At 36.4% G+C, this 18,094-nt stretch overlaps 2 protein-coding genes and 1 pseudogene across 2 annotated transcripts; 2 read left to right on the top strand and 1 right to left on the bottom strand.

Annotated features, from left to right (window-relative positions):
* The first annotated feature begins 1,825 nt into the window (after positions 1-1,825).
* On the top strand, positions 1,826-8,750 carry LOC125469171 (annotated as a pseudogene).
* A 2,373-nt stretch (positions 8,751-11,123) lies between these two features.
* On the top strand, positions 11,124-14,054 carry LOC125469062 (O-glucosyltransferase rumi homolog). Its single transcript, XM_048565959.1, has 6 exons — positions 11,124-11,459; positions 12,007-12,563; positions 12,704-12,896; positions 13,040-13,104; positions 13,213-13,423; positions 13,580-14,054. Exons 1-6 carry the CDS (start codon positions 11,277-11,279, stop codon positions 13,940-13,942), a joined length of 1,572 nt encoding a protein of 523 aa, XP_048421916.1. The 5' UTR covers positions 11,124-11,276; the 3' UTR covers positions 13,943-14,054.
* A 670-nt stretch (positions 14,055-14,724) lies between these two features.
* On the bottom strand, positions 14,725-17,829 carry LOC125469066 (actin-depolymerizing factor 1-like). The gene is made up of 3 exons (XM_048565961.1): positions 17,599-17,829; positions 15,690-15,955; positions 14,725-15,277 (listed from the first exon to the last, which is right to left on the bottom strand). The coding sequence occupies exons 1-3, from the start codon at positions 17,827-17,829 to the stop codon at positions 15,127-15,129; spliced, it is 648 nt and encodes a 215-aa protein (XP_048421918.1). The 3' UTR covers positions 14,725-15,126.
* Positions 17,830-18,094: the final 265 nt, after the last annotated feature.

Raw genomic sequence — 18,094 nt, 5'->3', positions numbered from 1 at the left:
TGATTTGACAAAATAACGGGCTGAGACTCAATCAAGAAAAACCATACCAAATTTGAAGTGCAAGAATTTTTGTTTTGTTTTGTTTTTTTTATAAACAAATACTACTCTTACCACGTTTGTACAAAAAATATAATAAGTGTGTTTTCAAAAAAAAAAAAAAAAAAAAAAAACATGATAAGTGTAGCTAATTTTAGAATCAATAGTACTAGAGGCACCGCCGTATTACAACAAAATTGAGGTGCCAACTGATGCAGTAATCTTAAATTTTTTGGTAAATAAATAATATTCAAAGTGGGCCTACACCAAACGATAGTGTTTGTAATAAAGCGTTTTCTAATGTGTGGACCCAGCTTTGCGGACTACACATGCTGATCGAATGTGCAAGAACACGGATGATGCCTTCAAATTAGGTCTGGTATACCTTTCTCCAGGATGTATTGATAAGGGTAAAGAACAATGTTGATGTGATATTAGTGTAGTCTTTTTATTTAGAAGTTTTGTCAAATTCAGGAGGAGTGTCCAAAAGTATATTCACTTGATTTTAATATACTCTTTTTCCCCACAAAGCAAGCTTTTTACCACTTAGTATTACGGTCTAATAGTATTCTTCTGTATTTGTAAGTGAGAGGTTTTAATTTCGATTCTCGCCAAAGAGGAATTTGAACTACATTATTGCTAGCTCATTGTGAAGTTAAGTTCACTCCTTTACTAATAAATTAAATTAGAATTAAAATCAAAACGTTAGTTTATTTTTGTTGGGTACATGATATAGTTTGTTAAAAAAATAATGAGGTTTTGATGAGACACCCGTCTTGGGCTAGTCATACCATTATGAGGTTGACTACTTTCGTTCCGTATGACATTTATTTTTAACCTTATACATACTTCTCAAGTTTTTCTTTAGTCTAAGAGTTTTTCATCTACTTTAGGTTTTATTATAGCAAGGTTTTGGGAGTTTTGCGACCAGTGCATGCTTTCGTTAATTTGAGACTCGCATTCGCCCGTTGTGTCGATGGCTTCATCAACTGATGTACTTCATTCGCTGAAGATCTGATGTGAGATTGTGTTTGAGTATTTACATACTCGAGGGGGAGTGTTGCAGACCTATTAGATTCGAAATGTGATCGTGTAAATTTTAATATATCTTGGGATTCTTGTGGGATTCAACTATATCTCTTAGATTATAAATCATTGTGTAATGCTAGAAAGACTAAATTTGCAAACTAAATAATGTGTCACCAATAGTAATAAACATGTTTATCAACGTTTAAATAATAAACTAATCATCAACTTTATGTTCTTTAGTTTTCAAAACTGTATCCAAATTTAGTCTTCCTAGCATGACCCTATATTATTCTATTAGAATTGTAATTCTATTAGGATAAAAAATTTACATTCCCTACTACTATAAATATAAAATAATTATATTAAATAAGAGGAATTCAAATTAAGATATAAAAGAAAGAATATATTGTTCGAACCAACTTGACTAAATAAAGGTGCCACTAATTATAATCTTGTTAGTTAGTTCCTAGGACTTTGTAATATTATTCTTAAAAAAAAAAAGGAAAACTAATGAAAAAAACTTGAAAACTTTGAGCTTTAATCAAAATGACAAAGGGGTATTGTAAGTGAATAGTACCAGGAATGACTTTTTAGAGTAAAAATATTATTTTCGTTAAAAATGAACAGTACCGGGAGTGTTTCGTTAAAACTAAAAAAAAAAAAAAAAAAAAAAGATTAATGTTTGAGTGCAAAATGCAAAGATATAACTTTTAAGATTTTACAGAAAAGTGTAAAAAAAAAAAAAAAAAAAAAAAAAAAAGAGACTAGGCCCAATTACTTGAACCTAACAGGCCCAACTACAATTACGTAAGGGTCCGGCCGACCCGAACTCCGAGACCGGAGCTTCTCTTCTCTCTCAATGAGTCACTGGCCCCACTACCCGCCACTTCCCAAACCATGGCGTCGACGACCTGCTCCGAAACGCTGTCGTCTCCTTCTCCTTCTTCCTCAGAACTAGCATGGGGCACTTAGGTCTCAGACAAAGTGTTCTCACTCTAGAACTCCCTCCCCAAGAAAGGTAAGCCTCAGGGCCGCGAAGTCACCGTCTTGGCCGCTTTCCTCCTCTCCTCCCCTTCTCAAGGTCCTCCCCTGACCCCCTCCATTTCTTTCCTCTTCGCGAATTTAATTTTCCTGCATTTTCCCGGAAACCAAACAGTGCTTTAAGTAACGGTTTCCATTTGCTCAGAGCTTGAAGTCGTCGCATTGGGAACTGGGACCAAATGCATCGGGCGGTCACTGAGGAGTCCCCACGGCGACGTCGTCAACGATTCCCACGCCGAGATTATATCTCGAAGATCTTTACTCAGGTTCTATTTTCTTTTTTCCTCAACTTTTATTTTTCCTTAATTTGATTTAATTTGTATATTTAATTAGTTTTTAGTTGCTAATTTATAGAAATTGCTTTATGTTGCAAGCAATGCATCCAGATTATTTTGTAAGATGATAATAATACAGTGGGACATTGTGTTAATATGTTTTAGTTTGGATGCTTAGCTGAAAAGTTACCATTTTTCAGGGGGGAATTTGCATTTACCCTTGTTCTTAACTATATTTTGTTAACTATATATGTACCTCATATTTGTAATGTATGGTGCTTATTCGGTATGCGGGTTTCGTGGTGGTAGGTTCTTCTATGCACAGATTCAATGTCTTTCCCAAATTTGTAGTAAGAAGAGTGATGACGATGAAAGCACGCAGATTCAAAACGGTGATGCCAAAAACTTGATTTTTGAATTGAACCTGGGTGGTGATGGCGAAAGAAAATACACAATGAAGAAGGATTGGAATTTGCACTTGTACATATCGCAACTACCATGTAATTTTCTGTTCATCTTGTTTTTGGTCTAATTAGATGTTAACTTATATCAGGAGGAACCTCAATTGTAGTTATACTGTTTATTGTTCTTGCAGGTGGGGTTGCTTCTCCGAGTTCAATGTCGTCTCCTCCAAAACATACTGCACCGAGAGAATGGGGTTCATCTTTGGACGAGCTTAATAATGCCATCTCAGGAGAGGCTCCACCAAAGACTAATGGTAGTGTAATTTTGAACCATTCTCTACTTTGTTTCCATTTTTTACCCCAATGCGGTGGGTTTAGTAAAGAGTATTTCTGTAGTGGTTTCTGGTGGTTTCCTTTTGAGAAAAGAATCATTGCACTTGATACGAAACTTAAGTGATGTAGCATCTGTATGTTGCTTCCATTTTCAGGTGATGCTTCACAACTAATTGGCTTGGTACAAAGAAATCCTGGTCGCGGTGATACAACATTATCAGTTAGTTGCTCTGACAAGATAGCCCGCTGGAATGTTGTTGGAGTTCAAGTTTTGTCGTTTGATCTGTCGTGTACTCCAGATACAGTTTCATTCAGTCGATCCTGGATATTCACAGCTTGACTTCTTCATGATTACTGAAAGTACTTAAATGGTTGGGCACTTCTAGTTATAATTAGTTGATGACCATTCACATTCTTATTCCTGGATCTTTGCTTTCATTCTTTCTGCAACCTGCATACCTTTCTTCGGTCACTGTTGGGCAATCCTGAAACTATAAAATGGTTTCTGTGGTTGATCAATTGAAACAAGCGTTGCATGATCGCGTTCTACCGTTATCAAATGAGCTGATGAGTCCTTTCGAAGTGAACCGGGTGAGTGAAATTTGTACTCTGTGATTTTGAAAGTGAGAAGGTTATCATAAACGTGTGCACTAATGCTACTGGCAGCTCCAACACCTCGAAAGGAATTTCAGCATTCTGAGACAGCTTTGACCACTTTAACATGCAGGTAATTTAATCCGACATGTTCCAACAAAGTTATCATGTAATTATTTGGTTACTAATTTCTTAATGCTTTACGTTTTTGGTACATGATTCTCTATTGTTCTGATTCTCAGGTATTTGATATGTTGGAATAAATCTGGTCTGCATGAAGTCATTCTTGGAACCACCGGAAGAAAGCAAGGAACCGCTGCCAAAGGGGCACTTTATCCATCAACTGAGTCATTATTGTGCAAGTAGGGTGATAAGCGTGATGCAACCTATATATAGAGAAGGCATTTATTACCATTTTCATATCGTTCTTATTGTTTGACAGAAAGCGGCTGTTGGAGATTTTCTTGTTTCTAAGACATGAATGCCCTATCAAAATCTCAGTGAATGAGACGTCTTAATAAGAAATCAAGGTATGGTCAATACTCCAGATACTGATTTGCAGACTTCTTTATATAATATTTTGTTGATCTAGGTGATTATGTAGTTTTGGGAATAGTCTTTACAAGTGATCAATAAATTCATGACATTAAACTATCAAAACCTGCTAAGTTGCACAAGTGGTTTAACAGGTCTGTGTGCTTTGGTTACTTAGAAGTTCAAACTACGTACTGAGACCATTGTTCGCATGTAACTGAAAGATTAGTTGTTGCTTGTTGTGTAAAATGGTATGATCTACATAATTTTAGATATCTGTAGAAGTAATCTTCTGCTCAACATCTTTTAGTAAAAAATTATGAATTAGTTATTGTTGACCCTAAAAATTAAAAGCCTAGGTGGTATGCAGGCCGAGTAAGTAATAAGCTAACTACGTCATTCGGTTGATTCGGGGTGTGCTAACTCGTCGGCCGAGGAGTAAAATTTGTTGATGTTGCGTTGAGTGCATTGCTGACTTTTTGATCTTGCAACTGCGGCTGAGGAAGGAACATGTCTCGGCCTTCGGGTTGTCGAGCCTGAAGACAAGGCTGTTAGTTTTGCGAAGTTCACGAATCGTCGGCACCGAGTTCGGTCACGGTGATTATATTCGTAAGAGTATAAGCACGTTGAACGGACTTCAAATTGTACGGACACATGTACTCAAAAGCAATGTATGTCTTGATGGTAAATGTGGTTCGGCCGTCAGAATGCCAAACTCTGAAACTCACTTGTGAGTATCTAATCATAAAATCATTTGGTGTTCAATGTGCCGAATGTAGTAATTTGTAACACCTTACTTCGCCGAGAAGGCTCATAAGATGACCTCTGTCGATAAGGATTCGGAAACCCTTCTCAACTGAGACTTGGGTAGGTAACCAGTTGGCCTCGACGCAGTGCTATTTATCCAAACTAAAGGTGCTCCTCGGTCGGCTGATTCTACGGCAACAGTGTTGTTTATCCAAACTGAAGATGTTCATCGGTTGCCTTCACAGTTCTGTTTATCCAAATTGAAGATGTGTTGACAGAAAAAGAAAATAAAAATCTCAAGATGTTTGAGAGGTTTGTGTAGGGCAATTTTTCTGTTGAACTGGAGAGCTTTGAATGATGCACTCTGCTCTCTATTTATAGCAACAAATCCTCCTTAAGATCGAGTTGAAATCATATTCGGATTAGGACTTCTTATTCTGATCCAACCTTATCTCGACCAATCATACTCCTATTAGGACTTTCAACTCACTCCTTTTTCAGGCTGTATTCATTTCCGGCCAAGAATGCTCATTGCATTAGGACCCCTTATCATACTAGGACTTCGACCCATCCACTCTTATCCAAATCACTCCTTCTTGCCATAGGACTCGACCATCCTAACTGAGCGGATTAGGACCACCAGATAGCCCATAGTACATTTGAAAAAGCTTTGGGCCGAACATAAACCTACGCTTGGCCCAATAATATTATTTTGGGCCCAAACAGTTATATAACTACTGATGCTTATATATTGTGCAACAGCCAAACAATAGAGAGAAAAAGAAGTGCTTCTTAATTAACTGGATATCATTTCTTTTTCCATTAGCTAATTTTACCCTGTTGCTTCATGCAGGAAGGTGTACAGGAATACAATTTAACATCAAAACTTCTAAAAACAAGACCTCCCTTTAGTAATTGGCCATTGAAACCCCCACATTTTGGGGCATTCGCTGCCATGATACAGTAAGGTCGGTGCATATCAAGAAATAATAGTGGTTAGTGTGTGTGTATAATACGATCTTTGCACGATCTTTGTGAGTATAATTATATATGGTAATCAAGTGAAAAGTGACACAGATTGTTTGGAGGTTTCAGGAGTCAGGACATTAGCGGTTAGAAAATGACAGTTTCCGCACTCCAATGGCATAATACCGATGGATTGGTTTGTGTTCGGACCAACAAAGGAGAGAGGTCATTGTGTCTCCCCTCGTTGCACCTTTCTGCATATCTCTTCTTGAAATAGCAGACTCGCAGTTAATATTTTGGTTCTATTGCTTATTACTGTGAATTGTGTGAATGCTTCTGTCTGCAGCAGCTGCGCAGCCTTTCTCGCAAACAACTCTTTAGTGCCAAACTGGCTGAGAGTTCGATCCTCCAGCTTTCATAACTGATCTTTTTGTTGATTAGAGAACTTCTGGAAGTGTTAGAATGGCTATTTGAACGGGCATGAAAGTTAGCAGAACTTAAGAGCTGGAAGTGTATGTTATGTCGAAGGCCCGAAGAGCTCTGGTCTGTATTTTTTGCTGGACATGTCAAAACTACACGCCCAAGGCCGGCAACGCTGTGATAAAGGAACCGAAATATGAGTCCCTACTGCCTAGGGGGGGCCCAAAGAAGCAAGGGATTTTGTAGGTTACGTACTTGTTACTCTTAGATTCACAAAGTCATAAGGACTTGTACTTTTATAATCCCTTGACTTACTTTTAAGTTCCACACGGCAATTGTTGTGGTGGTGCGCCTAACTTGCATCCCCAGTCTGCACCTAGCGTGTACATTTTACAAAAGCTAGAAAACAAATTTAGAGATTTTGATAACCATTTTGTGTTTAATGTTATTTTTTTAATTATCTGTGATAAAGATAGAGGAAAGGAATATGAGGAAAAATATGAACAGCGAAGGGTGAAGGGAGGGAGAAACGAAGGATGATGCATGAGACAAACTTGGAAGTGAAATTAATTTAAATAGTTCTCAGTTTCTTACTTTTGGTTTCAATTTTGTGTACCCCTTCATATTCATTTCTTTCTTGTCATTATACCATTCTTCTTTTCTCAATTCAGATCCTTTCTGGATCTTTGTGTCCATAGACGATGGACTAGAGAATCTGGAATGTTCAAGAGAGAGAGAAAGAGATTTGGGCCATCTAAAGTCTTAGTTTTGTGTGGGGTGCGTTTGTGGGATGAGTTAATGACGCATAACTCTAACAAGTAATCATATTATATATATATATATATATATATTACTAATAAAATCTAAATTACCCATTAATAAAATTCTTTTTGTCAACCAAGCATAGGTAAAAAGATAATTTGCCACTCAGTACTACAGTTTGGTGGTATTTCTTCTCACTTGGAAGTGAGAGGTCTTAGGTTCAAATCTCGTGGATGGCGAATTCGATATCAAAGTAGGCTGCCTATTGTTTGGCTTAACCGAACTCCTTATCTCCTTAGTGCAAAAATATCGATGTACTTAAAAAAAGACAATTTTACCCAAACTAATTTTTTTTTTCTTTTCCAAACTTCACTTACATATCAGCATAGCATCTCTAATATAAAAAAATAAAAATGAAAAAACTCAGATTCTCTCTCCCTTGCACTCTCTTTTTTCTCTCAAACTACTTTCTTTCCATATTATGGTTTTTCTTCTTTTTAAAAAATTTATATGTACGCATGCATAAAATATAGAGTGAAGTGCCGCTTTAGTCTCTAAACTATCATCTCAGGGAAAATTAGGCTCCTGAATTATTTTTTGGGTAAAATAAGCCCCTAATTTCGTTCCTACTATTATATTCAAAGTTATTTTATTCAATTTTTCGTCAATTTAAGTCACTTGACAGACTTTATAGTGTAATACCGTCATTTTCTCGTCTATAAGCCCTTAACATTTCATATAGGTTGCAAATCTAACATCTAATTTACTCTTCAAAGTTAATTCCATGCACTATTTTTATGAAAAATTACCAATCTACCCTCCAATGTGTATCAAATGAAAGTAACGTTACTTAAATTGACAAAACATTGAATATAATAGTTTCAAATCTAATATTAAGGATGTAATTGGTAGATTTTTATAATTTAGTGACTAATTTTTCTAAAAAAATAATTTTAAGATCTAATTTTTACTTAAGTGATAATTCAAAAACTATATTAGCAGTTTACTTTACAATATATAAAATGGTAAAATGGTATGAGTAATCCCACAATACACGTAATATGGCCAAAGGTGACAGGATTTTTCTGGGCGTTGAAGTGGAGGAGGGTTTGGGGCCTCAAATTAGGAGGGGTGGGCCATGCGTGTTTAGTGTGTGCCGTAGAAGATCCGGTGGTCTGTTATCATACGGTAGAATTCCATCAACGCAATTTAAAATATCATGAAGGTTGTAAGAGAGTAGGCGTCAGTATTACTGTCTAGTAATATTTCTCTTTATTTGTAAGTAAGAGGTTTTAAGTTTGAATCTTGTAGAGGGCGAATTCGATACCAAATTAGATTGTTCACTGTGTGGCTTAGCCGAAATAAGGATCTATTGTGTCCTAACTACCGACCATCATCATTTGAGTTTGATATGATGTCGTTCTTATCATTCTCTTCCTGAACTCAACCCCCATACCTAGTATGATCACGACTTAGATTCAAAATAAAAATCCCTTTAACCGGAAGAATGAAGGAAGGAGGACGGAAATAGAAAAATAAGAAAAAAGCAAAAGCAAAAGTAATAGTATTAAAAGACTTTAAAGATTAAAAAAAACAAAGAAAAAAAAAACCAGCTCTCTCGCCAACTTCCTGTCTCTCCCTCTTCTAATGATTACCTGAGCCCCTCAAAACTTACAGTGATGTCGGTTAACTGCATAAGAGTCACCAACCTCAAATCGAACTTAATGAAGGAATAAGGAAAAGATTGGGGGCTCTAATATCCTGAAAAGTCTTTGAAAATTAGAGAGGTAGCTCTAGTTTTTTTATATGGAAAAAAATTATTAAAGTCGGCCTGAGACCATCCTTGTTCCTTCATGGCTCCACGCCTGCTCCCTTTCCACCAAATTAGTTTATATTGGTTATTTGGTTCGTGGTTTTCAATATCGTTCCATCTTCTTTTCTAGGATTTAACAAAACTTCCTTTTACATCTTTAATCTCTTATTTTATGTACTTCGGCTTTACTATTTTCAGCCCTTCACACGTCAAATTTTTACTCTGTCCTGGCCATAACGGTGTTTTAGTGCCATACAATAAATGGGTATTGCCTCCCATTTTTTTATTTGTGAGTCTGTGAGTCTGTGAGTCTGTGAGTATGGGAAAGGCTGAAAGCAAGACACCGCACACTCCACGACAATGTATACATACATGGATATTTGTGAGTCTGTGAGCCTGTGAGTCTGTGACTATGGGAACGGCTGAAAGCAAGACACCGCACATTCCACGACAATGTATACATACATGGATATTGCCTCCCATTTTTTCTTTGTGAGTCTGTGACTCCGGGAAAGGCTGAGAGCAACCTCTTCCAGTCGTACTTTGGAATCGTAAAGTACAAACTACAAACCATGATGCACCAAATTAAGTGCATAATTAGTCGGTTCACGTTTTTCCTTAATTAATCTTCATTTCACGCTGGAGAGCTTGCGCAGTGATGGATAATTTGCATGGAAGCAACTGTTACTTGAATAAATAAATAAATAAATAAATAATAGAGGAAGCAAAGCATGCATGCAAGCAATTCATCATATATACAGGAGAGTTAAAAACACACCCTTTCGGCCTTGATGCATGCATGCAACGTTGTTTCCCTACAATTTCCACTTTAACCGTCGCTGTATTTCACCCCTTTTTCCAATTTTTACTCATCATCCTTGTAAATGATCAAGGTTAACTTATGATGATATATAATCGATAACAATTACGTCAACAACTTTCTAAACTTTTTCTTCAGAGATTTTTTTTTTCATTTAAAAACCATATATATCCCCTTTTGAACTACAAGACAATTATTATTATAATATTTTCTGTCAAAGTAAACGATACAATTAGTTAATTTTCTACTTAATTAATAAACTTAATTACTGTAACATGTTTGATTTAATTGAGTAGTTTGTCATCTGTAATTATCTGACTCCTTTTGTTTATTTAAGTATATATTTAATAAACTTTATTACCGCAAATTGTCCCAGTAGGTCACGGTAGCAGCGTACCTTATCCATCCACTGGGTTAAATAAGGACTGTTGAAATTTAGAAATATATATATATATATATATATATGTATGTATGTATGTAAGATAAAAATTCTTAGATGGTTTAGGTCAATAATGAAAATTAGGCCATAACGGCGGAGGGTGTTCCATTTTCCATGATTGATAAAACACGCAACCCCTTGACCAACTTGGTCCATTGTTAGGCCGAAGACCTTATAGGTTTTGGAGACTTTTCTTCAAAAATTAGGGAGTCCTTCATGCGGAGATGGTGGCATAAAACGAGAATTATGAAAGTAAGACACAGCACCTTCCACGATAACGTAAGAATACATGGTAAGTGCAAAGTATGTATATGTATAGTTTTCTTGCCAAACAAATGTTGTCAATTGTTAATATATACACACACACACACACACGAGTTTTCTTGCCAAACAATATATAAGTTGTTATGGTGGCAGAAAACCTATATGAATTGCTATATGGGCCCTTGTTTGACTGGACGGCCTAAATTGATAGTCTGACAATATAAACAATAAGGGGGTGTATTTAATTGAGAATTTGAGAGACTTTAATGGATTTATAAATCCATGGATTTTTATGGAGTTTAATTGATTTGTAAAGATTCCATATAAAATTTTGATTCAATTCTCTCAAAATCTCATGGGGAGAGGTGAGATTTGTGGATGATTAAAATACACTACGAAATATCTCCAATTCCCTCTAATTCCTCAACTTTCTCAAATTCTTTAAAATCAATTTCTAATTGAATACACCTGGAATGTTATAAACTTCTTTAAAATCCTAATTAAATACACCTAGATTTCTAAGGATTTTAATAAACAATCTTAAAATTCTAATTGAATACACCTTGAATTTCAGAGAATCACTTAAAATCCTGATTGAATACCTCTAGATTCATTAAAAGAATTAAAATCCCTCAAAATCTCAATTGAATACACCCCCCTAAATATCTAATAAGATCGAGAAGAAGCTAGATAGTAAGGCCAAGGACTTGTAATTGAAGTTCTCATAGACTTGACTATATAGCATAGAAGTACAGGAGGCCTCCTCAAGGTGTCTTGGAGGATAGCTTGAAGCATAAACATGAAGAGGAACAATCGGAAGCATTTGTATGAGTTGTTGGATGGGACAGGATTGCATCGGCATTTTATAGGAACAAGTTGGAGGCCATTGCAGAAGAGAAGTGCAATAGCTTCTTTAATCTTCTTCCTGTTGTTGCTGCTTTTGTGTGTTGCTGCGTTGTTATCTGCTGGCTGGATTGATACTGTAAGTTCAATGAACTCATAATGCTAGATTATACATAAAGTTTGAATAAAGGAATTCTAGTTTGTCACAGGGTATGTTTATTATCTTCTATATTTTGTTTCTTTAAATAAGATTATTTATAACAAAAATTCTAAACTAAAGAAAAACATATCGAAGGTATTTATCGACCACCTTACTTGAAGTGGATCCATATATTGCAGAGGTGGTCAGAAAATGTAGTTTGGAAAATAATAACGCTACTATACAGAAGGGCTTGGTCGTTCGACGACTATTGTAGTCTTACTCTCTTCTCACTTAGCACGAGTGGAAAAAACTAAGATTTCCAAAGCTTGGTCATAGAAATACAATAATAGTTTACTTCCTTGTTGTTCAGAGCAATTAGAAAGAACCAACTTCAAACGCCAGATGGAGTGTTTAATCTTTTTACTTCTCTAATATTTAATTTTATTTTTTGGTACCTTTGCATTTCACATAAAAGATTCTTTTGTATCAAAATTTCGCATTATACTAACGTATAAAATATTTTCATCCCTTCTCTCTTTCTCAGAGAAAGTTTATATTTTCAGGTACTTATTCTAACGAATCAATCATACCCACAAAAGAAACCCCAAAAAGAACTGAATTCCCTCTGCAGTGTACCAAAGGAATTAATGTAACACAAACTTGTCCAAGAACCTACCCTACCACACACAACCCCACAAATCCTAACCATCCATCAAACCTCACATGCCCGTCACACTTCCGATGGATCCATGAAGATCTAAGACCATGGAAAGGGACGGGAATCACAAGGGACATGATAGAGCGGGCCCGAAAGACTGCGCATTTTAGGCTTGTGATCGTGGACGGAAAGGCCTACATAGAGAAGTACAGACAATCCATACAAACTAGGGACATGTTCACGTTATGGGGCATTTTACAGCTTTTAAGGGTTTACCCTGGTAGATTGCCTGACTTGGAGCTCATGTTTGACTGCGATGATCGGCCTGTCGTCCGATCAAAGGACTTTCGGGGGCCTAATGTTGACCCGCCACCGGTGTTTCGATATTGTGCAGATGAGGAGAGCTTGGACATTGTGTTTCCAGATTGGTCCTTTTGGGGCTGGTAAAATTGCTTATGTCTTACTCTTACAAATATATAGTGTTTTTGCATGTGAAATGCCCTTTGTTTTTGTTTCTTTGTTTATTGGAAGGAACCATATGTTACACATGGAATCTTGCAAACTCTTCTTTTAATTTTGGCAGGGCTGAGATCAACATAAAACCATGGAGAAGTTTATTGCCAAGCATAAAAGAAGGCAATAAAAGAACAAAGTGGAAGGACAGGATCCCCTATGCTTACTGGAAAGGTAACCCTCATGTGGCTCCAACCAGAAAGGACCTTCTCAAATGCAATGTCTCAGAAAAAAATGACTGGAATACACGCCTATATATACAGGTAAATTTCTCTATATATACACAAATATAAATTCCTAATGTATTAGTTTGTGTACTTTCTCGTACCCAAATTAATCTCAGAAACTGTTTACTTTCGTATAATAGATAACACTGCGTATTTCTATTTGTTATTTTAATTTTCAGGATTGGGAGAAAGAATCTAAACAAGGGTACAAGCAATCCAACTTGGAAGACCAGTGCAAGCATAGGTAGTTTTCGATATCTTTTCATTTGAAGTTCCACTTATTAACAACTTAAAACTTTCTTCCTTTTTGCTGTGTTGTACTGATATATAGAGCTTAATTTGGTTTGCACAGGTATAAAATTTATGTAGAAGGATGGGCATGGTCTGTAAGTGAAAAATACATCATGGCATGCAATTCTATGACGCTGTATGTAAAGCCTCGGTACTACGATTTCTTTATGAGAGGCATGACGCCATTGCAGCATTACTGGCCTATTAGGGACAACAGCAAGTGCACTTCTCTTAAGTTCGCGGTGGAATGGGGCAATAATCACACAGACAAGGTTATATGTCTCTGTCTATGTCCTAGTAAAACTTCAAGCATACGATGAAATTGTATGGATTTTTTGTGAAACAATAGGGCATGTTATGTTGCATACTGTGAATTTGAACTGTAGGTTCATGAAATTAACATTTTTGGTATCTTGTAAATATGGCAGGTGCAGGAAATTGGGGAGGCAGCTAGCAAATTCATACAAGAAGATCTAAAGATGGACTATGTGTACGATTACATGTTTCATGTGCTAAATGAATATGCAAAGCTCTTGCAATTCAAACCGACTATACCTCCCAGTGCAGTGGAGGTATGCTCAGAAACAATGGCATGTGCTGCAAATGGTACATGGAGGAACTTCATGGTGGAGTCCATGGTGAAGTATCCTAGTGATGAACTGCCATGTACTCTGCCTCCTCCATACGATTCTCCGGCTCTTCGTAATATTCTTGAGAGAAAGGCTAATTTAACTAGGCAAGTAGAAGTTTGGGAAGATGTATACTGGAAAAGTAGGAATAAAACGCAATAGAACCTTTTCCAATGTCTCCTGTTGTGCATTTTCTATGTGTTCCATAGGCTATGACTTGTAATTTTATGTCCCAGACTTAAATGAAGAGATTTGAACATAAGATTCCAAGTAACTTTGCTGATTAATATCCACTTAAAGTTTTATCCTGACACGATAGTTGACTAACAATCTTCACTTTGTTGGAGAATGTTCTGAATTCAAATCTCATGGGCGACAGTTATATCAAAGAAGGTTTTATCCTTGATTTTGGCTAAACAACACTCCCCCTTAAAGTTGATAGGGAATTTTAAACACACCCTAACAATATTTTCCTCAAGTCTCAAATACGAAAAATCCCAAAGATAAGTTTACACCAAATACCTTGCCACTTAGTACTACAATTTAGTGATATTCCTCTTTACTTGTAAGTGAAAGGTTTTAGGGTCAATTCTCTCTAAATGTAAGGTTCTAAAAGACGTTAGATGCTAGTCAGGCAGTGGGTTGGGGCCTAGCGCCTAAGCAGGGCCTAAGCGGGCGCTTAGGTGGACTAAGTGAATTTAAGTAAATCTATTATATTTCGTTTAAATAAGTGTCTGCTTATACTTAAAATATTTATAATTTCACCTTAAACTTCAAAATAGAATGACATATATATTATGAAGTATTGGAACGTAATGAAAACATGGGTTATGTGTTCATTTGAGTATACAACAAGTCTCTTACAATTTATTGAAAAAAAAAAATGCAAAGTGAAAGTTATCTATTTTTTGTCTAAGTAAGTCACGACCTAGGCGGGTTTGAACGGGCTAAGTAGGTGCTTAGATGATCTAGGTGGGCACCTCAACAGGTTTAGGGGCTATTTCTTAATTTTTAAACATCTAGATATTAATCGAGGCAGTGGTCAACCCATTGTAAGGTTTAGCCCACTCCCCTCAACCCCTTTAGTGTAGATAAAATCGTATGCTAAAAAAAAAAAAAGTTTACACCAAATATCTTAAGTGATATTATCCTTTGGTAAGAGAACATAATAAACTCTGACATACACCAATACAGCAGAGGAATGTATCAATTAAATTAAGTTTTAGATCTGAATAAACAGCTGATCTGAAAAAAAAAAGTAATTAATTTAAAATAACTCACAGGACTAGGAAAATTGAAAGACAGATCATATGACGAAGTGATGGACCAATGCTCTACAGGAATGTTTAGAGTGCCCGCCCTTTTATGATATCCAAGCTCATCTCACTAGGATCTGTTGCCTGCAACTCCACTTGAATGCCTTCCAACTCCCTCTTGAATCTGTCCTTGGAGCTTGCATAAAGCATCTTACTTCTCACCCTTGATGTGTCGGGTGCCCTATATATGTACATCCACAAGAAGCCAATCAAATGGTCTATAGCTTTCATTAATCAATTCTAGTAGTTTTTCTTTACTTTTAAGGAATTTGATTGTCAATAATGGGTGTTTGAAGACTACGGTTCTCTTATTAGATATCTCTGACATGTTATGCCTACGAAATGATATCAATTAGAGCCTTAATTCTACCAAGATTCTTCCTAACATCAGTTCAGTTTTACCTTTTAGCCTAACAATCATAATACACAATACGTCTCGTCTGATAAGAAAACATCTCTAATTACATTGTGTTACGCAAATATACACATAATGAGCCATACATAACACAAGCAACTTAAGTAAAATCAATTTGTATACTTTTGTCTTCTTCTTTTTTCTTTTTTAGGACAAAAAAATCAATTTGCATACTAACCATGCAATGAAGAATATTTTGCTTTTCTGGCAGTTCTCATTGGTTGTAAAATCAAAATCATAGACGGCATAGCGGCACTCATCGGCAGGCATGGAGGCACTGAAATCATCGTAGCTTTCATCAGGACCTCCAAGCTTCTCTACAATCACCTGTTGTATCCTCTCCTCGATCTTGAACACAATAAATCGGAAATTTCTCTTCGCTTTTAGTTCTAAGAACTTGAGCTTACAATCATCATGCACAGCCATTCCAGACGCCGCGTTTGCCTACCCATCAATGTCACCGAAAATTAAAATAGTCTAACAGCATAATTGATTAGATTTTTGTAAGTCACAGTACAGTTTGTTTGGAACTGTGCGGTCCTAGAACAATTTAGCAACATAACATGTCAGATTATATGATAATCATAGAACAGTTTAACAACATAACATGTCAGGCTATCTAGCTAGCGAGAAAGATGTGTACGTCCCAAACATTATGATCATTGGAAAACAAGATAGATCAAGAGATTTGGAAAATGTTGAATTATGCCTGAAATTTCCCACATTAATGGGTCCAAAGAAAATGAAAACAGTTCCATAGCATCACAATTCGGAGGTAGAAAAAGATTTGATATGTGATAATATTAAGAAAACAAATCATCACAGATCTTCTACTCTAGCCAATAACTTTTATGATTTAGGACTGGTTTGGTATTGCTATGCTTTGAAAAAAAACTGTTTATGCCGCGAGAATGAGCTCATTTTTGCTGCTTCACATTTTCAGTTTTTTTTATACCCATTTTTTATAAAAGCACCTCAGTACCAAACCAGTACTTAATCACGCATACATTTCCATAATTACCTTCACAGAAAGAAAAAAAAAAAATTAGCTGGAGAGGACCATGCTTACCATGTTGATCTTCTATAGGAGATGAACCTTGTGCAATGAGAAAAGAAAATGCAGATAAAAGAGAAAGGTGCGACAGATATGCAAAAATCTCTGATTTTGATAACTGCATGGGAAAGTGAGTTTGGAAGGAAAAGAAAGGCAGGGGAGAAGAGATTTTTGTGGGAGAAAATGGGGGTCGGTATTTTCTTGGGATTTTATTTTTATCTTACTTAGTTAGGCTGATAACGTCAAATAAGTACATGTTGCCACGTTAAAGGGAGCATTTGGATGCCTTTTTGGCCAATAATTAAATGTGATTAAGATTTATAATCAAAGGGTTACATTGTTTGGGCGTTTTGACCGTGTTTTCATCTCCCATATTAAGATTTCTGGAACCTTGGTCTTCCATGTACTTCGCAATTCAGTTATGTTTTTAGAGGTGGCCAATATGGGGATCCAACTAGGGTTTGAAGCTGCATGAGTCATGAGTTATTAACTTTAAAGATAAATTACACAAAAATACTTTAATTATGGGTCGAATCATAATTTCATACATCATGTTTTAAAAATTACAATGTCATACCTCATTTACGAATTTATTGCAATGTCAAACCACATCAGTTTTTCTGTCAAATTTTCTGCTAAATATTGACGTGGCTTTAGGTGGAACCCACTTTCTAGCCCAATTTGATTAAAATTTTAATTAAATATTATTTAAAAAAAAATCATTTAAATATTTTTATAAAAATTGTGGAACATCATCAGCCTCACCTTTTTCCCCGACGACATCGGCCTCGCAGCCACTCCTTCGACTCCCCCTCCCTCTGTTGCTCTCCTACCTTCACCTCCTTCATACATATATTTTCCTTGTTCCCGGTGTTATTTCCGTCAAACAACAAAAAAATCCCCAAATGTCCATGTAACGACCCCCTCTCTCTTCATTTTTCCTAAATCCTCGCCACACTTGTAGCACACAAAGTCTCAACGGAAAGTAGCTCCATCCGCCTTGGAAAACGGCGACTCAGTTGAAAAACTTGACCAGCTGCTCCTCTCCTCCGCCGTTTGCAACAGCGAGGATGTGGGCCCCTTCGTTTGCAAGGCCTTCAGTTTCGGGAAGCTTGAGACGTGCTCCAACATCTCTAACACTTCTCCCGATCCAAGGAGTCAGAAATCGAGGAGGTTTGCAAGGTCCATTATCAAGATTGCCCTCCCTCTGTTGCTCTTCAACTTCACTCCAATTAGTTGATCCAAAGCATTTATTATTACACATGTTTGATTTTACTAGGGGTGGGCGTGGTGCGGTTTCAAGTGAAACTGCAACCGAAATCGAAATTTTTTGTAGTGCGGTTCGGCGCAGTTTTGAAGCCAAAACCGAAATGAAACCAAAGCGTTTGGTTCGATTTGGTGCGGTTTCAACCGATTTCGGTTTGGTTTTTTGGAAAAAAAATATACAATTTAAAATATAAACCTATTTACACATAAGACGGTCTTATTTTCCTCATATATTAATTAATGAACCTGGAGCAAAAACGGCA

The sequence above is a fragment of a genome, unplaced genomic scaffold, assembly GCF_019419815.1.
Source record: "Pyrus x bretschneideri cultivar Hongxiangsu unplaced genomic scaffold, Pyrus_bretschneideri_v1 Contig40, whole genome shotgun sequence".
Lineage (NCBI taxonomy): Eukaryota > Viridiplantae > Streptophyta > Magnoliopsida > Rosales > Rosaceae > Pyrus > Pyrus x bretschneideri.
Note: the sequence above shows the minus strand (reverse complement) of the source record. Positions and strands in the feature narration are given on the sequence as shown.